General features: G+C 54.4%; 1 protein-coding gene across 2 annotated transcripts; it reads left to right on the top strand.

The window, feature by feature from the left end:
- Positions 1 to 7292: 7292 nt before the first annotated feature.
- Positions 7293 to 21099, top strand: Csf3r (colony stimulating factor 3 receptor). Of its 2 annotated transcripts, none has more exons than XM_078025928.1 (17): positions 7293 to 7528; positions 8876 to 8930; positions 10760 to 10843; positions 12806 to 13102; positions 14383 to 14506; positions 14658 to 14845; positions 15483 to 15634; positions 15716 to 15869; positions 15962 to 16041; positions 16442 to 16661; positions 17577 to 17765; positions 18127 to 18228; positions 18985 to 19131; positions 19243 to 19383; positions 19538 to 19631; positions 19867 to 19945; positions 20359 to 21099. In XM_078025928.1, exons 3-17 carry the CDS (start codon positions 10780 to 10782, stop codon positions 20836 to 20838), a joined length of 2511 nt encoding a protein of 836 aa, XP_077882054.1. In that variant the 5' UTR covers positions 7293 to 7528; positions 8876 to 8930; positions 10760 to 10779; the 3' UTR covers positions 20839 to 21099. The 2 variants fall into 2 exon arrangements, with proteins under 2 accessions (XP_077882054.1, XP_077882053.1); XM_078025927.1 differs by having other exon boundaries at positions 7294 to 7528; positions 19864 to 19945.
- Positions 21100 to 21401: the final 302 nt, after the last annotated feature.

The following is a 21401-nucleotide window of genomic DNA, read 5'->3' as shown; positions in this document are numbered from 1 at the left end:
GAGCGCATGGGCACGTCACCCCCACACCCGCGCAGATGGCGGCAGGGTGGTGTAGAAAGGAGAGCAAGAGGCCGGTGGCCCAGTGGGGAGAATGAAGTCTAGAGGCAGGAGGCCAGCAGTGGGAGAATGGGGACAGGTGAAGGTGAGGGTCTTTATTCTGTAACAGGGATTGAACCCAGGGGTGCTTAACCACTGAGCCACACCCTCAGCCACACACACACATACACACACACATACACACCTTTTTTCTTTTTTTTAGACAGAGTCTCACTAAGTTACTCAGAGCCTTACTAAGTTGCTGAGGCTGACTCTGAACTTGGGATTCTCCTGCCTCAGCCTCCAGAGCTACTGGGATTGAGGCTAGGGCAAGGCCCTGGGGCCACACTGGAAACAAAGCAGGACTGGGTTCCCTCTCCCAAGGAAGCTCATCATGAGGGCCGAAGCTGACCTGGCCTAGGGACCCTTTCCTTTGGCTGCCCCAACCCCATCCACTAGCCACCAGCCTGCAGAAGGAAGGGTTTCCTCTGGGCCAAGATAAGCATCAGAGCTTTTATCTGACTTCAGCCTCTGATTTCCCCACCACCACAGCCGCCAGCGCCATTCCCTCCCCAGCGGAGCCAAGGCAGGGCCAGGCCGGAGAACAGAGATAAGGCCCTCCTGGGCAGCAGACCGCAGGTAGGGAGGACAAGAGAGAGGGAGGGCTTCCCTTTCGCCCACTCAGAAGCAGAATTCTATTTCCTTTCCCAGAGAAAGTCCCCAAGAGAGGGTCTGGGCACATGTCCCAGCCTTTTGGCAGCCTGGGGCCCTACAATTTGCTCACCAGCATTCAGCATCAATTATGTCCTAATTAATTCATTTCTCATTTGGGGCTCCAATCAAGGGCGGAAAATCCTGCCAATCTGAGCACCAGGGAAGCAGAAGAGCACGGTGCTGGCTGCCATAAGGTAGAAGAGACCACTCCAGACCTCTCAGCAGGTCCCTGGATGCCACTGCCACCCCACACACCTAGGACCCAACTTGCTGTCCAAGTTGTACAGCAGCTTTTTTTTTTTCTGTATCAGGGATTGAACTCAGGGTGCTTAACCACTGAGCCACATTCCCAGCCCTTTTTTAATATTTTATTTAGAGACAGGGTCTCACTAAGTTGCTTAGGGCCTCACTAAGTTGCTGAGGCTGACTTTGGACTTGTGATCCTCCTGCCTCAGCCTCCCCAGTCGCTGGGATGACAGGCGTGCAGCACAGCAGCCTTTCAGAGACGCCTGCTCCCTGCCAGGCCCCAGGCTGGGAACCAGGGTCACAGATCCGGTCCTGCCTTCAGGGAGCACCTGGGAGCCCAGAAGAGCAGCGGCCAGTGCAGCCTGGGGAATCTGGGGAGTTGACGCTCCTGCTGGGTTTGGAGAGATGAAGGGGAAATAAGGAGAAGAGCACTCCAAGCAGAGGACACAGAGCAGGGGAAAGGTAGCACGTGACCTCAGTGCTGGGAAGAGGCATGGCTGGTGGGTCGGGCTAAGATGAGGAAGGGGCATTGGGAAAGGGCGAATCCAGAACTGAGGCCCCAGGGTGCAGAAGGTCAGGGGTCTAGCTTGGAACGGCCTCCAAAGCTATGAGCAAGGAACCGACGGATGGTTTCAGTTGGGCGGTGCCCAGCTGGGAGGTGAGGTTCTGAAGAAGCCACCAGCTGAGTGGAGTGTGCGCAGCATCTCGGGATCGGAGACAGGGAGACCAGGAGGAAGCCATCGTGGTCATCCAGACAAGCCATGGATGGCAGCTGGAACTTCTGCAAGGACCAGAAGATTGCAGAGAAGGGGCAGCACCCAGGGGAAGGCATGCGGGGCCGGGTGAAGGGAGCGAGGAGCAGGGAAACTTCGGAACCAGTCCTGGCCTGCACACCATTCACCAAGACAGAAGGGCAAGCTTCCCGGAGAAAATGCAGAGGAGTTCGGCCAGGGACTTGTCTGATGGGATGGCTGCAGAGTATCCAGGGGCAGCTGGACCCGAGAGGCAGGACTACAGGTGCTTCTCAAAGGCATGCAGAGTCAGGGCCAACTATGAGTGGGTCTAGAATGCAGGTTCCCCCAGAACACAGCACTCCCAGGCCTGGGGGAGCCCCTTCGACTTGTTTGATGGTCCCCACATGCGTGCTTCCAGTCCAGCCTCTACTCTAGGCCCTGAATCCTGCTGTTCCCCTGACCAGCACACCCTTCCCTCCTGTTACAAACCCCACCTGTCACTCATCTTCCAGCTGGAGTGCCACCTTGGCCTCAGGGCTTAGAGCCAAGGGCAAGGGTGGGTCGGAAAGAGAGGTGGTGAATGCAGTCTGATTTACACCCCAGGCCAGCCTCCAGCCAGCTGTGTGGCAGGGGCAGCTCACTTTCCCTCTCCGGGCCTTAATTTCCTAATCTTTCTGGAAAGATCTTTGAAATTAGGGAACTTATCATCTACAAAGGTTCATATGATCAGTTATGACCAGGACATTAAAGGTGTATCAAATGCCTTGAATACACCAAGAAGGAAAAAGTGTATGAAGAAAAAAATTTGCCACATTTCTGAGCCTGGAAAGAAGATGGGGTGAGGTTTCAACAGACAGAGGCGTCGCCAGGGAGGGCCCTCCAGGTAGAGGGAAAGGCTGAACGAAGGCCTAGAGCTCAGGGTGTGTTCGGGGCAGCATGAGTGTCCAGATTCTGGTTTCTTTCTGAGTCAACACTCCAGTGCTTTTTGTAAGTGGGCCACCCAAGTCCGGCAGGACAGTAAACACCTGTTTGCACAATCGAGGTCACACACAGGGGCGTGTTTGCACAATGACCTCTTTGCACAATCTCAGCCGACTGCTGTATTCCAGCCAAAGCAGGGCCTGGCAGAGGAGCACAGCCTCCACTTCCGGACCCTTCCGCCAGCTAGCCCACCCAGCCCAGCCCCAGTCCCCCTGGAATGCATCGCTTTTGGGCCCACCCCACAGCCCCACGCATCTCAGGCAATAACAGAAACAATGAGGACCTTAGCATCTGGGCTGCTGAAGACAGGGGTCCCCTGCAAGGTTCCCTGGGGGACATGCCAACCCACAGGCCGGGTCTGATGGAGGGGGTGGGGAGGGGGCAGGAAGGCCAGAGGAGGAAGTATCCACAAAGCAGATACTGGGTGCCCATGGAAAGGGTGACTCCTCTTCTGTCTTGTGCTCTTCAGTTCATCATAGTAAACACTTGTTGAGCACTTACTGTTTGCCTGGCTCTGTTCCACGAACCTTACATGTCACTGATTTCTCTCAAGAATCCTACGAAGCAGGTACTATATAACCCCTCAGAGGTCCAACAACTGGTCCAAACAGGTATTGTAGTGGCACCCCCTTTCTCCACAGAAAAGTCTTCACTGGGCTTCTCCAGAAATCTTCACCCTGGCTGATTTTAGGACTTTCAGCAAAAGAATCTCTACAAAAGAGTTCAATGTAGATAAACTTCCTATTTTCGCGTCGCCCTGTTTTACTTGGCCACTGGCCGGGAAGATACCCGCACTCCAGGTGCTGGACACCCCCTTACTGGGTTTTCACAAACATGTATCCAGTATAGTAGTTTGTAGAAATGTGCAAACAAGGTCTCTGGCCTTGAGCTGGGCTTCACAGAGATGTCTACATTTTTAAGATAAGTTACCAACTGGGCTCCATGGTAACAGCTGGCAGGGGGAGGACAGAAAGGGGAGAAGAAGCTCTCCCCTTCTCAGGTGTTGTCCTTGAAGGGTTAACTTGCCCAGAACAGTGAAAGAAAAAGCTGCTTTATGTGAACTTCTGCAGACTGTGAACTTCTGGGACCCTCCCCTTACATGCTGGGTATAAAACTCTGAAACTCCCTGAACTCGGGGTTCAGGGGATTGATTGATTACAGCAAAAGCTGTGCCCTCTGAACCTGGCTGCAGCCAAATAAAACTGTTTCCTGCTATCTTCCGTGCCTTGCCTCGTCTGTCCCTACAACAGTATTAATGCCAAAACTAAGCAGTGTGACTTCTCAGCCCACACTCTTAACCTCTTTATACTCTAGCGCCTCTCTGCAAAAGAAAGTTCTTCCTTAAATCTGACTTTCATTTCTGTAAATGTAATTTTTATTTCAGATGTTTCAGTTTCATTTCACAATGCAGGTCCTCAAAAGAGAGTGGAACACCAGTGAGACCAGAAAAATCTTGCTCCAAGATATTGAAGTGTGCAGAGAAAGGAAACAAGGAAAGCAATTTTATTGAACAGCTACTTTGTGCTGCTTACCAAGCTAGGCATTGAGCTTCTGAAAGGTCATTTAATCCTCACAAAACCCCTTGGGGGGGTAGTCTTATCCCTGTGACAGAAAAGGAAACAGATGCTTGGAGAGGTGAAACCACTTCTCCAAGATTGGCAGCCCCACAGATAACCATTAGGTCTCCTCTTGTACCCCCCACAGTGCTGAGCTGGGGAAGCAGAGATGAGAAGGCCATTTCTTTATATATATATATGTATATAATTTTTCTAGCTGTAGTTGGACACAATACCTTCATTTTATTTATTTATTTATTTTTATGTGGTGCCGAGGATCGAACCCAGGGCCTCGCACGAGCTAGGCAAGTGCTCTACCGCTGAGCCACAACCCCAGCCCGAGAAGGCCATTTCTGCCCACGGAGTTCAAGCCTCATGCAGTGGGCACAAAGCTAACCATCCACTGCAGTGTTACAGGATGGGTGAGGAGGGAGGACCTGACACAGAAGCCCAAGCTGGTCAGGCACCGGGCCCAGCCGGCAGAGGTGATGGTCGGCAAGGGCAAAGGCACCGGGCAGGCAAGGAAACGCGGAGATTCAGCAAGAATCTTGAGGTGGTGCCTCTGGGGAAGCGGAGGCCCATGAGGCAGGAGGGGGACTGGGAGGCCTCGCATGTGCTGTTGGGAGTCAGGATGAGACGAAGGATTCTGCAGAGAGGCAAGGGGAGGAGAGGAGCCGCAGAAGTGCTGGCGAGAGGGAGGCAAGAGCCAGAGCTGCCCTCGCTCACAAGGGCCCCTCTCAACAAGCACTGCTTCCCAGCCATGAGCCAGGACCCGCCCCAGGAGCACCTGATGGGAGGGGGTACGTGGAAGAGGGGGTGGAAGGGTGACCGATTCGGTCCCGGGTAGGTGACCTGGGGGAGGAGGGGATGGTGGCTCAGTCACCAAGATGGGGCATGCAGGAACTGGGGACAGGTTTGATGAAGCGAGGGAAGATCCACCCATTCAATCACTCATCCAGCAAACGCGTACTGAGGTCTCACTGTGAGATGGGCAGAGTCACCGAAGCCAGAGGTAAAGTTTTAATAGCACAAATAACCACCACCCTCAAGGAACCCCTACCCTTCTAGGCAGGGTCGGGACAGCTAATACCAGATGGTCAAAAGGGAGATAGAGGAAAAGAGAGATGGGGAATGGGGGAGAGGCTGCAGTTTTCTTAAAGGAATCTCAGAGAAGACTTTAGGAGAAGGTGACATGTGAGTCAAGACTTGAATAAGAGGAGGGAGTGACCCCATGCAGCTATCAAGAGGAAAGAATCCATGGGGTCAAAGAAATAGCAAGTGCAAAGGCCCTGGGGCAAGAGGTAGCCTGACATGTTCAAGAAACATGTTCAAGAAACATGTCAGGGGAAACAGTGGCTGGGACAAATCAGCAAGAGGGACAGTAATAGGGGAGGGGCCAGGCAGGAAGCAGGGGTGCCTAACAGATCTTGAAAGGGCTTTGACTTTGATAGACACTGAGTGAAGTGGGAGCCACCAGAGGGCTGGGGCTAAGAGTGACAAGACTTGACTATTTGATCGCCATCACTCTGGCTGCTGGAGAAGAGCAGACAGGTGCAGGAGGAGGGACAAATGGACACAGGAGACCAGGGAGGGGGCCGCTGCCACCATCTGGGCGACAGGGAAGGGTGGCGTGGGCCTTTCCGCCACTGGCATAAGCGGTGAGTTTGTTTTCCAACATGTTGTCAGGAGGATATTCAACACAGAGCAGAGCCACATTTCAGCGGGAGCGCCCATATGCCCAGGGTTCTGGCTATTTTCTGAAAGAAGAGTCATGGGATCTGGGGCACGCGGAGCCTGCGGAATGTGCCAGGGAGACGGCGGCAGGCAGCCGTCTCGGTACTCGGACCCAGAACCAGACTGACGCCTAGGACTGCCCCCTCACACCAGCCCCAGAAGCCCACGTCCCCTAAAGGATGGCGTCACCGACAGACACACTGCCACCCTGCTGGTACCTGACCATTAGTGGGCGGTGAATCTGAGAGACGCTGAGCAGTCTGAACCCCCCACAAAAAGGCATCTGTCAACAACTGCAGATGAAAACCATAAAAAGTAGTTTATTTCCCTCAACTGGAAACATTCAGTGTCACACTGGGAGTAAACATCAGTCGTTTTTTAAAATATCTTCTTGGCTGTTGATGGACCTTTACTTATCTATACGCGGTGCTGAGAATTGAACCCAGGGCCTCACACATCCTAGGCAAGCTCTCTACCTCTGAGCCCCAGCCCCAGCCCCAACATTAGTCATTTTTAATGAGCATATGAAGACCCCAGGACGTACCCCACCAGGACGTACCTGTCTTGTCCCTGGAGCCCCCAGTTCTCCATGGGCAATGGCGGAGAAGATGGAGTGAAAGGGGGCTGTGTCTTGCTATAAACCCTTCAACCTGGAGGGCGCCCTCCTGTCGGCCACAAGGATCAGGGTCCTAAGACGTGTGTGGAAAGAGCTGGGGACCGAGGGAGCCTCAGAGCCAGGTGTGTTTCCCAGGGACACTCTCCCAGTGTTATGGTTTGGACGTGAGGTGTCCCCCAAAAGCTCACATGGGGTCAATGCAAAAGGTAGCGAGGGGAACGACCAGGTTATGGGATCCTTGACCTGATCGGTGGGTCGCGCCCCTGGCGGGCTGCGCTGAGTGGGGGCTGGAAGCAGGTGGGGCTGGCTGGAGGGGGCATGGGTGCTGTGCCTCTGGGGGTGTGTTTTGTATCTGGTGACTGGGTCCCTCTGCTTCCTGATCGTCCTGTGAGCCGCTTTCTTCCACCTCACCCCGAGCCCTGAGGGATGGAGCCAGCCGCCTATGGACTGAGATTTCTCAAACTCCGAGTCCCAAAATAAACTTTTCCTCCCCTAAAATTGTTCTTGTCAGGTCTTTTAGTCACAGCAGCAAAATAAGCTGACTCGAAAACCCACGGTGGGGACACCCGGCTGCAACCTGCCTGGCCTCCAGGCTCCGAGCCCAGGAAATCCGGAGGTAGGAGACGGGGACACGCTTGCCACACACCCCAGCCCTAAGACCCCGGAGGCAGGAAGGCCGTCTGGCCTCACCAGTTGCCCTCACAGGCACCTTCCTGGGAGGAAGGGGCTGCCTGTGCCCGCAAAGGCACAGGGGAGGGAAGAGGGAGGACGGGAAGGTGTCGCAATCCCCAGGCCCCCGGCCTGTCATTAACGACAGGGCTGGGGAAAGAAGCCCGACTGTGGCCCATTTCAGGAACTTGCCTTAAAGAGTGGAGAGCAGGAGGCCAGGCACGCCTGCCACGGGCTCCAGCGTGAGTAGGGGACACCCAGGGAGGGCTGAGTCCTGATCCACTCCCCCAGCTCCGCCAGGTGCCCGTGGCCGTGGGCCTGGGCCAGGCTCCTGTCTTTGAGATGGGTCCCTGGGAACCAGGTGTCTCTCTGGGATTGCATCAGGGAAGTTGCACATACCAACTTCTCTGTGGGGACACGGAGCTGGGCTCACATCAGGGATGGCCGTAACCGTCAGCCTCTCCTGTCTCTGTCTCTCCAAGGCCGGCGTGGCTGCCTGTGCCAGGCGGCCAGCTCCCGTCTGGGTCTGCTTCACTCTCAGTTCCCATCTCTTCCCCTCAGCCGCTCCCTCTCCTCCCTCTCCGAGTCCATCTGTCTCTCGCGCTTCTGTCTCTTAACCTTAAATTTGAGATGTCAGGTTATTTTCTTGGCCTCTGAGATGTCTCTGGGTCTCTTGGACTCTTTTTCTGTCTTTTGGAGACTCTATTTTGGAGTCTCTTCATTTCTTCTTCTTTTTTCTATTTTCTTTTTAACTGAAGGTTGAACTCAGGGGTGCTCTACTATTGATTTATATCTCCAGTGCTTGCTTTTTTTTTTTTAGCCAGGTTCTCACTAAATTGCTTAGAATGGCCTTGAACTTAGGATCCTCCTGCCTCGGCCTCCTGAGTCGCTGGGATTACAGGCACCTACCTCCTACTACCCGACCTGGCCTCTCCAGCCTCATTCTTTATCTCTGTAGGTCTCTACCACCTCCAACCCTGCCTACCTCCGTCCTTCTGTCCTGCTTTGTTTCTTTTCCGTTTTCTGTTTCTTTGTCTCTTTTCCTTTCTGCCCCTCCCTCTCTGTCTCTGAACCACATTTGGGAAGCCCTCTCCTTTGACTCACTCCCAGCCCCATCCTCCCTCCCTCCCTCCCTCTTCCCACAGAAAGAATTTCAAAAGAGCAGGAATGGAGAAGGGAGCAGAGGAGGGAAGCAGAGTGTGCTGGGAGGAAGGGAGAGGGGAGAGAAAGAGGGCGTGGCAGCAGCCACTGCAGGTGACAGGCATCCTGAGTGCTGGGGACCGAGGGTCCAGGGAGCTGCAGAGCCCAGCAGAGGTGGCTGGAGTGGCAGGCACAGAGGGACAAGAAACTACAAGGGGAAGCCCAGAAAGGGGCTTTGAAACTGCAGTGTGACCCGGACAAAAACAAGGTGGCAGTCCTAGGTGGCTGTGACCACTCAGCCAGGGAGTAAGTAGGGGACTAAGCCATGCTGGGCTCCATGAGATGGCATCCTGCTTTATGGCTCATGGAAACCCCGGTGGTCACTGAGAGCCCATCTCATTGTCCCAACAACACTGAGAAGCAGGCACTATTGTCACCTCTTTTTACAGATGGGGAGACTGAGACTCGGAAGAGTGAAGTAACTTGTCCAAGGTCACAAAGCTGGTAAGTAGGAGAGCCAGAGGCTGGAGCAGGTGATCTGACTCGGCACTGGGCTCCCAGCCTCTTTGCATCCTGGCCCTCTGGAGAGTAAGACTGTGCTCCAGGAAGTGCCAGCTCCCCTGCCCCTGGGTACCCAGGACTGCTGTGGGGACCAGGGACCAAAAATGCTGTCGGGACCAAAAATGCCCACATTCAGCAACCCAGGGGGAGGAGCCAGGGCTTCTCTGGGTTGACTGCCCACTTTGGACAAGAGCCAGTGTGTACCTCCCTAGGCAAAGGCTGGGCCTGCAGCTGACCCTTGCTAGGGCAGCAGAGCCAGAGAATGACCCAAACCACAGGGAGATGGGAACCAGGGTTCCAAAATCTGCATCTAAGAGGCTAAATCTTCCCCTGCCCGTGTGTGTTGGGCCAGGGAGATAACCAAACTAGTGTGCGCTAGTGAGAAGGTTGCCAACCTCTGACTAGTGCTCTGGATGGCTGTGCAAGTTTCTCAGTGCACAAGTTACCTGGGTTAGGAGCAACTGGGGACTGAAATCCAGCCTGTCCCCCAGTTGCCAGAGGAAGGGGTGCTTTTTCCTCTGATTTGCACAGAGGTGACCTGGGGGCTAGCAGTCATCAGGTATCCTGATACTGCAATACATAATGATAAATTAGGGGTTCAGGCAAGGCCCCAACAAGCAGGGTCAGCCCATCAGGGCCATTCTTATCCAGTCCTCTGTCTGAGAGGGAGAGAAAGATTCTCCTAGCTCTCTACCTGCAGAGCACAGGGGATCTGCTGGGGGCATGCAGGCTGGTCAGCCATCCCCACTGATCGGACATAGGGAGCCAACTAATGCTGGAGGGTCAGGCATCTGGCATGAGACCCCAGGGGCAGCAGGGTTGAGAGTTAGGCTGGACACCCACCCTGGTGATAAAAACATGTGTATATTCCCTAAACTGGAGCCAAAACTCCCTCCATTTAATCACTGTGACAATGACTACAGAAGTCTGTAGTCATGTGCCCCCCAGAACTGGGGGCACTTGGGACGCCTTGTGTGCCCCACTTGATAGCCTCTCAGTCTGCTCTTTCCTGTAGCCGTTGCCATGGCAGCCAGCTTCCTGCAGGTGAGACCGGCAGCCCTGACCTCAGCCACTCTGTGGAGCTCTTCAAGGGAGTCTGGGAGGACCAGGCAGGGGTCACCTACAGGACCTACTGGTACTCACAAACGTGCAACCTGGAGAGGCCAGGAACCTACACCAAGGGGCATCTCTGGACCAATGAACGGGAAGGCAGGAGTCAGTGAGGAGAGGTTTCTGTCCTGCCTCCCATCCAAGAGATAAATTGTCCCTTGGGTAGACAGTTTGGAGCAGTGTTCTACAGGGCTCCTTGGTCACTTTCAGTAGATCAACCCCAGTTGTCCACAGAGGTGACCAGTCGACATCACAGCCCTAAGTTGGCTTGCCCTCTTGACCTGTTTCAATCTTGCTTACCTGCTTCTGGGATCTTCCCAAAATAAACTATCTGCATGAAACCCTTGTCTGAGGCTTCTGGAGAGTGCTTGGCTTAGATAGAGGGAAAAAGGGAAGAATGTCTCTTCTTGCTGCTCCTGTCCCTGCCCGTTCCTGGAAGGCAGGTATGATGACTATAATGGTCACAGAGTCATTTTCTATGGGCCAGGCACAGTGTAAAGCCCTTTTATTATTTCGTATCTTCTTCTCAAAGTCCTGTGCAGTATAGGCTGCTGTTAACTTCATTTTGCAAAGAAACTGAGGTTCAGATAGGTCAAGTAAGTTGGCTAAGCCAGCTCTGACTCCAAATCCTTCCCCTTGACCATCCCCCCCTTTGCCTCCAGGTGAGCACCAAGTTGGCACTATGGCAGGGCTGGAAGCCTGCACCCTGACCAAAGCTGCCCTGATCATCCTGCTGCTGCCCGGAAGTGAGTGTGGTAGGGAGGTAGGGGGTGGACAACGAGGCGGGAGGATTATAGGAGCCATAGGTGGGGTAGCTGTGCACCCACCTGCAGGCCTCACCCACCAAGAGGAATGGTGAGAGGGCCTGGGGGGTCAGCCCAGGAAAGGTGGGGGTCCTACAGGTCTTATCTATACATCTCTGCCAGGCTGTCAGACAAAACCTCTGGGTCTGTGCAGCTTTTGTAAGCAGCAAGGGGATCCAGGAGGAGCCACAGGAGACAGGTTTCATCCTAAAATGAGAAAGCCCAGGGAGAGTCCTCCAACCCCAGAAGCTCTGTCTTGAGAGGTAAAGAGCTTCCCATCTCTGAGGGTATGCAAGCTGAGGCCAGGATTGACAGGGGTCAGCAAACTTTGAGAGTAATATTTAGACTTTTCAGGCCATGTATAGTCTCTGACATTCTTATGTGGCTTTTATTTTATTTGTTTTTATCCATTTAAAAATATAAAAAGGTTTCTTAGCCAGCAGGCCATACAAAAATAGCTCAGGTGGTGTCAGGTAGTGTTTTGAAGTACACAACTTCGTAGAGTCCCTTCCAGCCTGAAATCTGAGTCTGTGGAACAGTTAAAGCCCCACATTGAGAATTGTGAACTTGCTCTGTCACCCTGGGCAAACAGCTCCTCCTCTCAAGGCCTCAGCATCCCCATCAGCAAAATGGGCCTCAGAACACCTGAGAGAGGAGAGAGGCATCGTGGGCCAGGTGTGTGTTCACTCCTGATTCAAGAAATAGTCCCCACAGGCCTACTCTATGCCCAGAATGTAGCAATAAGCAAAATGGTCAAGATCTCTGGCCTCACAGAACTTGAGAGTCTAAGTGGGTGGGCACAGTAGCTCATGCCTGTAATCCCAGCAGCTCGGGAACCTGAGGCAGGAGGATCTTGAGTTTAAAGCCAACCTCAGCAACTCAGCAAGGACCTAAGCAACTTAGTGAGACCTTATCTTTAATTAAAATATAAAAAAGGTCTGGGAATGTAGCTCAGTGGTTAAGCACTCCTGGGTTTAATCCCCAGTACAAAAAAAATTTATATAATTTATATATATATACCCCCCCCAACGTGGCTGCAGCCGAGATGATGGTCTGAGTTGGAATGGAGCAAATGAGGCAGGAGTTCAGGTCACAGGGCTGGGAGAAGGATCCAGGTCTTTATCCTAACACTATCAGCAAGCACCTACATACATGCCAGGTACTGGCATGAGACCCCAGGGGCAGCAGGGTTGAGGGTTAGGCTGTGCCCAGGTGCCTTACGTATGTTACCACATCTGTTTCTTCCAGTGACACTAAGGTAGGGACCATTTTTATCACCCTTTTATGGTCGTGAAAGGTGAGGCACAGAAAAATCTCAGTGATACACACAAGAGTCCCATCATTAGCAAGCAACAGATCCAGGATCTGAACCTGAGCGGTCTCGTTCCAACGTCCAGGCTCTGCCCCGCCACGCCATGCTGTCTTCCACACTGGCGTGCCTTTCGAGGGCTATGACAGAGGAGGGCTCACACAATCAGATTTGTCTCTTGAGGAGACTGTGGTGGCTGCAGGGTTCTTATCACTTTAAACATTGCTTTCATCACACTCGGGGAGGGGACTCTGGTGGAGAGCTGGGCTGGCTTGCAAGGACTGATTGTGCACGCCTCTTCCCTGCTCTGAATTCAGGGAGGACACAGTGGTGGTCTGACATCAGTCGTGATGAGAGCATTCACACCATGGGAAGCAGCACGTGCTACAAATCAGGGTCTATAGAGCCGCTGACCATCACTGACCAGCACCACTGTTAGCCTCACGCAGTGCCCATACCCATCCGGCCTCTAGGTCCCATGTCTTAAGGGACAAGGCAGGGAGATGAGAGCCCTGAACCCAGGTGTGCCCAAGGCTAGACCCAGCGCAGGTCTGCCAGGCAGAGGAGTCCTTCATGGCCCGCTCTCTTCCACCCAGGCTGGGAGGAGTGTGGGCACATCAGCCTCTCGGCCCCCATTGTCCACCTGGGGGACCCCATCACAGCCTCCTGCATTATCAGCCAGAACTGCAGCTTCCTGGACCCGGAACCACAGATTCTCTGGAAATTGGGAGCAGAGCAGCAGCCTGGGGGGAGGCAGCAGCGCCTGCCTGATGGAACCCAGAAGTCCACCATCACCCTGGCCCACCTCAACCACAGTCAGGCCTTCCTCTCCTGCTGCCTGCGCTGGGGCAACAGCCTGCAAGTCCTGGACCAAGCTGAGCTGCGGGCAGGCTGTAAGTCCTGCAGCCATCTGGCTGCTCTCCTCCAGTGCTCTCCTGCCAGCCCCACTAGGAGCTCTTGCTGGATAAGCACTCCATGGGTCTGATCCCAGGGAACTGTCCCTGTCAGGGGTAATACCATTTCGCCCCATTTTGCAGATAAGGAAATTGATATCTGGGAAGAATAAGTGATTTGCCAAAGGTCACACACTAATAAGGTTGGAACAAGATTTATATCAGGCAGTGTGGCACTCAAGCAGGGTGGCAACCGCTACCTCTCTGTGTGGCTGCTGAATAAGCCTCAGACCTAGGAGGCGGGTCCAAAGAGGGCAGCCTCACCCACTAGGCTTGTGCCCAGCTTCTCCCCCATCCAAGTCTCAGCCTTCTTTCCAAATTGAGCAGGATGGAGTCAAGCTGAGGCATAAGGAGAAAACAAGGACCAAGGTTCTTATTTAAGAATCAGTAATAGCAGCTGGGCACAGTGGCTCACGTCTATAATCCCAGAGGCTTGGGAGGCTGAGGATAGAGGAATAGAGAGAGTTCAAGGCCAGTTCAGGGCCTTAGCAACTTAGCAAGGCCCTAAGTAACTTAGCAAGACCTTGTCTCAAAATAAAAATTGAAAATTGAGGGCTGGGGTTGTGACTCAGTAATGGAACACTTGCCTAGAAGGCATGAGGCCCTGAGTTCAATCTTTTTTAAATATATTTTTAGTTGTCAATGGCTTTATTTATGTATTTATATGTGGTGCTGAGAACTGAACCCAGTTCCTCATACGTGCGAGGCAAGGGGATGTGGCTCAGTGGCTAAGTGCCCCTGGGTTCAATCCCTGGTACCAAAAAAAAAAGAATCAGTAATATCAAGTAACAGCTATGTAGGTATATAGCACTTGCTACGTGCAGGACTGTTCTGAGTACTTCATGTATGGAAGGCATTCAGTCATCACGATAACCAACAGCCCAGCTTTATGGATAAGGAAACGGAGGCCCAGGGCAGCTAAGTAACATCAAGATCACGTGCTAACGAATGGCAGCGCCAGAATGAAACCCAGATGCTTCACGGCCACAGGAAAGGGGCCTGGGGGTGGGGGAGGGTTAGGACCACAGGCTGGTGGGGTTTGGGATGCTTCCCCTGTATATGCCTGCAACTGGCTTCCCCCAGAGATGCCCCTCTGTGGTCACACTGCAGTGGAGACTGGGGAATGGACAAGGTAACCCCAGAGGGACTCACCCAGGCAAGAAACAAAGCAAGCAGAAGCTTTCTGAGTGGTCCCACCCAAAGCCCTCCATTCTTCCCAGACCCTCCTGCCGTACCCTCCAACCTATCCTGCTTCATGAACCTCACGACCAACAGTCTCACCTGCCAGTGGGAGCCAGGACCCGACACCCACCTGCCCACCAACTTCACCCTAAAGAGCTTCAAGTGAGCAGGGGCCCTGGCCCAGCCCCCTTCCTCTGATCCTGGGTGGAGCCTGAGTGGGGCCATGGGGCTGGAGGTCCGGAGGCAGAGGTGGGAGGAGCAGGGGTCATCGTCTCCCTTCTCTGCTTGGCACCCAAGCCTGGCCTGTTGGCAGGAGCCGGAGCAACTGTCAGACCCAGGAGGACTCCATCCCGGACTGCGTGCCTGAGGATGGGCAGAGCTCCTGCTCCATCCCCCGCAAACACCTGCTCTTGTACCAGAATATGGTCATCCAAGTGCAGGCAGAGAATGCGCTGGGGACCAGCCTGTCCCCAAAGCTGTGCCTTGATCCCATGGATGTTGGTGGGTGATACTGGGTGCAGGGGAGGAGAGAAGTCCCCAAAATGGGCAGACCCAGAGATGCACAGAGAGAGAAACACAGACCTGGGGACAGACAAGGAGACCCCAGAAGACCCAGATAGACAGGCAGAAAAGAGGGACCACAAGGGTACAGCTGGAGACAGGCATGAGGACACAGACCAAGAAACACATTCATCCTTTCTTTCTCTCAGCTAATTTCTTGAAGTGCCTACTGTGTGCTAGGCATTGTTTGAGGTCCTAGGGATACAGCAGTGAATAAAACATCAAAAATTTCACCCTCAGAATGTTACATTCTGGTGGGCCAAATAAATAAAACAGAAGGTCAGATGACCAAGAAGGTGACAAGTAGATCCTTAGAGGAACCAAGGGAGCAAGCCACTGCATAATTTGAGAGGAAAGTATTCCAAGCAGAAGTGACAATCAGTGCAAAGGCCCTGGGACAGGAGTATGAAACCACAGAAAAGTAACGTGGACAGAGTGAAAAGACAGAAAGAAACAGAGACCACATGAATGGAGACCCAGGGAGGAAAATGGAACCATGGACAGGGAGACAGGGAGAGCTAAGGCAGAGCTCTCTAGGGTGAGGCAGGGAGAGGTCTGAGAACCCCACTCCTTGCAGTGAAACTGGAGCCCCCTACACTGTGGGCCGTGGCCCCACGTCAGCCAGGCTGCCTGTGGCTACACTGGGAGCCATGGAAGCCGAGCCTGTTCATGGACCAGAAGTGTGAGCTGCGCCTCCGGCCACAGCGTGGAGAGGCCAACTGGACTCAGGTGAGGCCGGGGCACCCTCAGGGGCTGCAGGGGGCTGAAGGGAGGATCCAGAGACCCAGGCTCAGACTCCCACACCCCCAGGTGGCCACGCTGCCCTCAAGCATCCTCCAGCATGAGCTCTGTGGGCTCCCTCCAGCCACAGCCTACGCCCTGCAGGTGCGCTGCATCCGCTCTCACCTGCCCGGCCACTGGAGCCGCTGGAGCCCCAGCCTGGAGCTGAGAACGGATGAGCCGGGTAAGCGGGAGGTGAGGGGTCTGCAGCAGCCATCAGGACCCCCTCAGGGCCCTCCCCAACTAGACCCCCTCCTCCTCTCGCTCCATCCACAGCCCCCATCGTCAGACTAGACACATGGTGGCGGCACAGGCAGCTGGACCCCAGGACAAAGGGCGTGCAGCTGTTCTGGAAGGTGAGTCCCTCTGAAGCCAACCCTCCAACCCAGGCAGACCCCTGCAGCTGGGGCTCAGGACTCCAACAGGCCCAGGAGGCTTGGGGATTTATAGGTGACTTGCAGTTTGCATGAGCCTAAGAAGCCGAGAAGTGACCCTCAGCAATGCAGCAACGCAGGACTCCCCTGGGCCCCAGAGGTTCACTCAATGAGTGGTTAAGGGCCTGGAATGGCCACTGGCTTCTCCCTTCCCTCACTCCTAGAACCTGGCACAGGGAACCGGGGAGGAGGGAGGGAAGAAGCTGGAAGCCTAGCTCCCGCTGGGGCTCAGCTCCTGTGACCTGCCCCCCCACTAGAGGCTCTTCCCTGCTCAAAACAAGCCGAATACCCCCTCTCTATTTTCCTCCTCTGCCTGCCACAGCCAACGCCCCTGAAGGAATACAGCGGGCAGATCCAGGGGTACCTGCTCTCCTGGAGACCCTCTGGCCAGGCTGAGACAGCCCTGCCCCTCTGCAACACCACAGACCTTAACTGCACCTTCTGCCTGCCTTCAGAAGCCCAGGAGGTGACCCTTGTGGCCTACAACACAGCGGGGACCTCTCCTCCCACTCTCATCCCAGTGGACTTCCTGGATAGCAATGGTAAGGGGAGCTGGCAGCCAGAAGAACACGGTGGGGGTGGGGGTATAAATTTGAAGGCCAGACTTCCTGGGTTGAAATCTAGTCCTCAAACTCACTGACAGTGTGACCCGGGGAAGTTACTCCCTTCCCTGGCCTCTGTCTACTCAAGGGCTCGCAAATGGGGACGAAACTGTGCCTTCTGAGAGTCCTGACAAAAAGTAACTGCACCATACAGGTTAGCTATTAATACCATCATCAGCCAGAATCAGGCTAAACTGGTAGTGGTGTCAATACACACACACACACACACACACACACACACACACACACACACACACACACACTGAGCTCTGCCTAGAAAGCTGAGTGATAAAGCCCTGAGCTTTTCCAACTACAACATGGTCCATGAGCTAACTGATCACCCACCACCCCCGCAGCATCCCTAAACATGGGCTCTCCTACTGTGGGATGCATAACCACAATATCAATAATAACAACTAAGGCTAGAGCTGTGTGACCTTCAATAAATTATTTAACCTCTCTCTGTCTCTAAATTTCCTCATTGATAAAATGGGGACAATAGTGGTACCTCCCTGGTGGGACAGTTAGAGGACTCGGTGAGTTAACACACATCAAGGACTGTGCCTAGCACATACCAGGAACTCCACAGCGTTCAGGTCGTCATCCAGCACTGCTCACGCTCATCACTGTGCTGTGCCCTTAGTGTACACCATCTCACTTAATCTGCATCAAGACCCTACAGGATGGGAAATTTCATCATCACTTCCACTTTACAGATGAGAAAACTGAGGCTCAGAGGTTGACCTGCCCAAGGTGTCCCAGCCAGTAGGCAGCAAAGCTAGGATTTGAACCCAGGCTTCGGATTCCAGTGCCTGTGTTCTCACCTTCATTCCACCATGTCCACTCTGTCTCCAGGCCCACCCCTCACCAGACTGCAAGCCACAGCCAGAGACCCTCACAGCCTCTGGGTGCACTGGGAGCCCCCCAGCCCTCAGCCTCAGGGCTATCTGATAGAGTGGGGCCCGGGTCCCCCCAGCCCCAGCAGCAGCAATAAGAGCTGGAAGATGGAATTTGACGAGAACATCACGGGGACCGTGCTGCAGGGTGAGACGGGCCTGAGAGGTGGGGCAGCTGGGCTCTGATGGACAGGAGCAAGGGCAACATCAACTGCCCTCGAGACAGAGTCCCCGGCCTTGCTTGGGCCCTCCTCCTTCTCACCTCACATCCTCACATCCAGAAGTTCTTCCTGCAGTCCAACCTGGTTCCCTCTCTACAGTCCTGACCCGCCACCCTGCTAGCGCTCTCCTGCACTTTTTCTCCCTAACCCCATCAAATGATCTAAGGAAGGGAGTGTGACATTGAGCCCTGAGGCCAGGTTAGCCATGGCAACAGTCCGAGGTTAGATCCTGGTCCTCAGCAGAGGTCAGCCCCAACCAGAGCGCCTGCCCCCATTTTCTCTCTACAGAGAACATCAGGCCCTTTCAGCTCTATGAGATCACTGTGACGCCCCTATACCAAGGCACCGGGGGACCCTCCAAGCAAATCTACGCCTACTCCCAAGAGATGGGTTTGTCAGCCATCAGGCCCCTCCCCCAAGCCCCCTCCTCTCTCCTCCAGGGCCTGCGTGGGCCCCAGCAATCACAAATATGAGGGAACATGTCCTGCCTCGCCCGACTCCTGGTCCTGGAGAGGGTCACTCTCAGTCCTAAGATGACCCCTGGTTTACACCAGACCCCTGAAATCAGGTGGTGGGCTAACAGAAAGTGGGACTGAATTGGCAGATTTCAGAGATGAAGTCTCATAAAATTGATCAATGGCCCTGACAGAAATCAGGTGCCACATCTGATAGATTCAGAGGGTGAGCAGCAGAGATCAGACAGTGAGTCAGACAAAAGCAGACCTGGCAGAAGTCGGGGTCGGGGAGTAGGTTTAAAGTCAAACAGAACTGGGCTCAAGTCCTGGCTCTGCTCCCTATTAGCAGTACATGTAATTGATAAAATCCCTGCAAAGCCAGGCGCAGTGGCACACACCTGTAATCCCAGCAACTCAGGAGGCTGAAGCAGGAGGATCCCAAGTTCCAAGTCAGCCTGGGCAATTTAGTGAGACCCTGTCTCAAAATAAAAATTAAAAAGGACTGGGGGTATAGCTCAGTGGTAGAGCACCCCTGGGCTCATCAGTACTAGGGGTGAGGGGAGGAGGATGTCCCCTTGGACTCTCTTTTCTCAGCCATCCACAGTATGTCCCAGTTCCTGGGTTCAGGGACCCACAGAAGTCCAATCAGTTTCTTTGCCCTGAACCCCTCCCCTGTACTCTCTTCCCACAGCCCCCTCCCGTGCCCCAAGGCTCCATCTAAAGCACATTGGCAAGACCTGGGCACAGCTGGAGTGGGTACCTGAGCCCCCTGAGCTGGGGAAGAGCCCACTCACCCACTACACCATCTTCTGGACCAATCTCCAGGACCAGTCCTCCTGTGAGTCTATCCTCAGCCTCCCACAGTCCCAGAAGGCCCAGGAGGGGGTGCTTAGCAGTCACAGAGGCAGCCTCAGCACCCCAGCCTAAGCTGGCATGTGCTCCATCCCAGCCACCATCCTGAATGCCTCCTCCCGTGGCTTTGTCCTCCATGACCTGAAACCCGCAAGTTTGTACCACGTCCACCTCATGGCTGCCAGCCAGGCTGGGACCACCAACAGTACAGGCCTCACCCTGATGACCTTGGCCTTAGGTAAGGGGAAAGGGGGACTGGGCAGTGGAAGGGTGCCCCACTCAAAGGATCCTGATTTTGAAGTAGACCTGGTCCTGCCTGGGGACCTGAGCCTGAGGAAGGAACCCACACTTCCTCACATGTCCTCACCTCTCTGGCTTTCCCCTCTCTCCAGGGGAGTCAGAGCTGTACATCTTCCTAGGCCTGTCTGGCCTCCTGGTTTTGTCCATCTGCCTCTGTAGAACTGCCTGGGTCTACTGCAGCCCCAGGTGAGTCCTCTGGGAGGAGTGACACCCAGCTACTCCTACCCACAGGGCACTGCAGGCCAGGGTGGGTCAGTCTAAGGCCCAGCCTGCCTAGACCTTGGGGCCCATGTCTGGGAAGCCTGACTTCCACCTCCTCCTCTCGGCACTGAGGGGCAGCTGCTGGGGTGAGCGGGACAAAGGATGGAAGGCTGGGAAGGCATGCCTGACCCCGCCTTTACATGCCCCCCTTCTCCAGCAGGAAGAATCCCCTCTGGCCAAGCGTGCCAGACCCAGCCCACAGCAGCCTGGGCTCCTGGGTGCCCACCATCATGGCAGAGGTGAGGAACTGGAGGAGAGGGGACAGGGGCTGGAGATGTGGGCCCAGGCTCAATCTCAGGAAAGGGATTCCTTCCCGAGGATGAGCACACAGGCCTCCCCGTCACTTGAAACAAGATTCCTTCCCTGTGGAGTGAAGCCACCCTGAGTTTGAGTCCCAACTTGGCCCATTTCAAGGATTCGGCCAGTCACTTCACTGTGAGATGAGAATACCCACAGTGCTGAGTCTGAGCAGCACACTGCTGCTCCTGTCAGACAGGTGTCAGGAATGTACAGGTGCCTTGCAAATATGATCCTGTGTGTTCTGCCAGATAGCAGCGGGGATGTCCTACAGCTGCCCCAACTCAAGAAGGGACAGTGGCTGGGGCAGACACCTGACATGAACCGTGTCCTCACTCCATGTCCTTGTGTCCAGGAGACCTTCCAGCTGCCCAGTCTTTGGGACCCTGGCATGCCAACCATCACCAAGATCACCGTGCTAGAAGAAGAGGAGAAGAAGCCAGGGCCCTGGGAGTCCAGTGACAGCTCAGAGACCTGTGGCCTCCCCACCCTGGTCCAGGCCTATGTGCTCCAGGGGGACCCAAGGGCAGTTTCCACACAGTCCCAGCCCCAGTCTGGCACCAGTGACCAGGTCCTTTATGGGCAGGTGCTGGGCAGCCCCACCAGTCCAGAGCCTGGGCACTACCTCCGCTGTGACTCCACCCAGCCTCTCTTAGGGGGCCTCACCCCAAGTCCTAAGTCCTATGAGAATCTTTGGTTCCAGACCAGCCCCCTAGGGACCCCAGTGCCCCCACCCCAAAGCCAGGAGAACGACTGTGTCTTTGGGCCACTGGTTGACTTCCCCCTCTTGCAGGGACTCCAGGTCCATGGGATAGAAGAACTAGAGAGCTTTTAAGGCTCCCTGAGTCTCCCCACCTGGGCCTGCCTCTTTAAGGGCCTGGACTATCCAGAGGAAGGGTCAATAAATCCATTCATCCCTAAAAACTACCTAGCCCCAGGAAAGGGCCCCCTGTCCCTCTCTTTCCCCCAAGTGACCATGTCCCAGGCCACCTGCATACTTTAAAAACCAGATAACACTCTGTTCCCCGCCCCCCGACCCTCTAGCTTTTTGTGCTTATTTTCTGTAATAATCGTCGTTTAAATTTTTTTATTTTTATTTTGGGTTTTGTTATTGTTTTTGGAAACTCTTGAGTGTACTTGAGTCTCTGTTTCTTCTCAGGGCCCTAGCAGTCAATTACAGTCTCCAAATCATCTTCCTCCCTTTCCTCCCTTCCTTCCTTCCTTCTTTCCTTCAGCCAGCTCCTATCTAGCATCTAGACCCTGTGCCAAAGCAGGATTTCAAAAATGGCTCAGTTCACTCTCTCTCTGAGGGCTCCCATTCTGATGATAGAGACTCAAAACTGATCATTATGGAACAGCAGTAAGTCTTGTGTGCAGGGAGTCACAGAGCACTGTGGG

The sequence above is a fragment of the Ictidomys tridecemlineatus genome, chromosome 11 (genome assembly GCF_052094955.1).
Source record: "Ictidomys tridecemlineatus isolate mIctTri1 chromosome 11, mIctTri1.hap1, whole genome shotgun sequence".
NCBI lineage: Eukaryota > Metazoa > Chordata > Mammalia > Rodentia > Sciuridae > Ictidomys > Ictidomys tridecemlineatus.
Note: the sequence above shows the minus strand (reverse complement) of the source record. Positions and strands in the feature narration are given on the sequence as shown.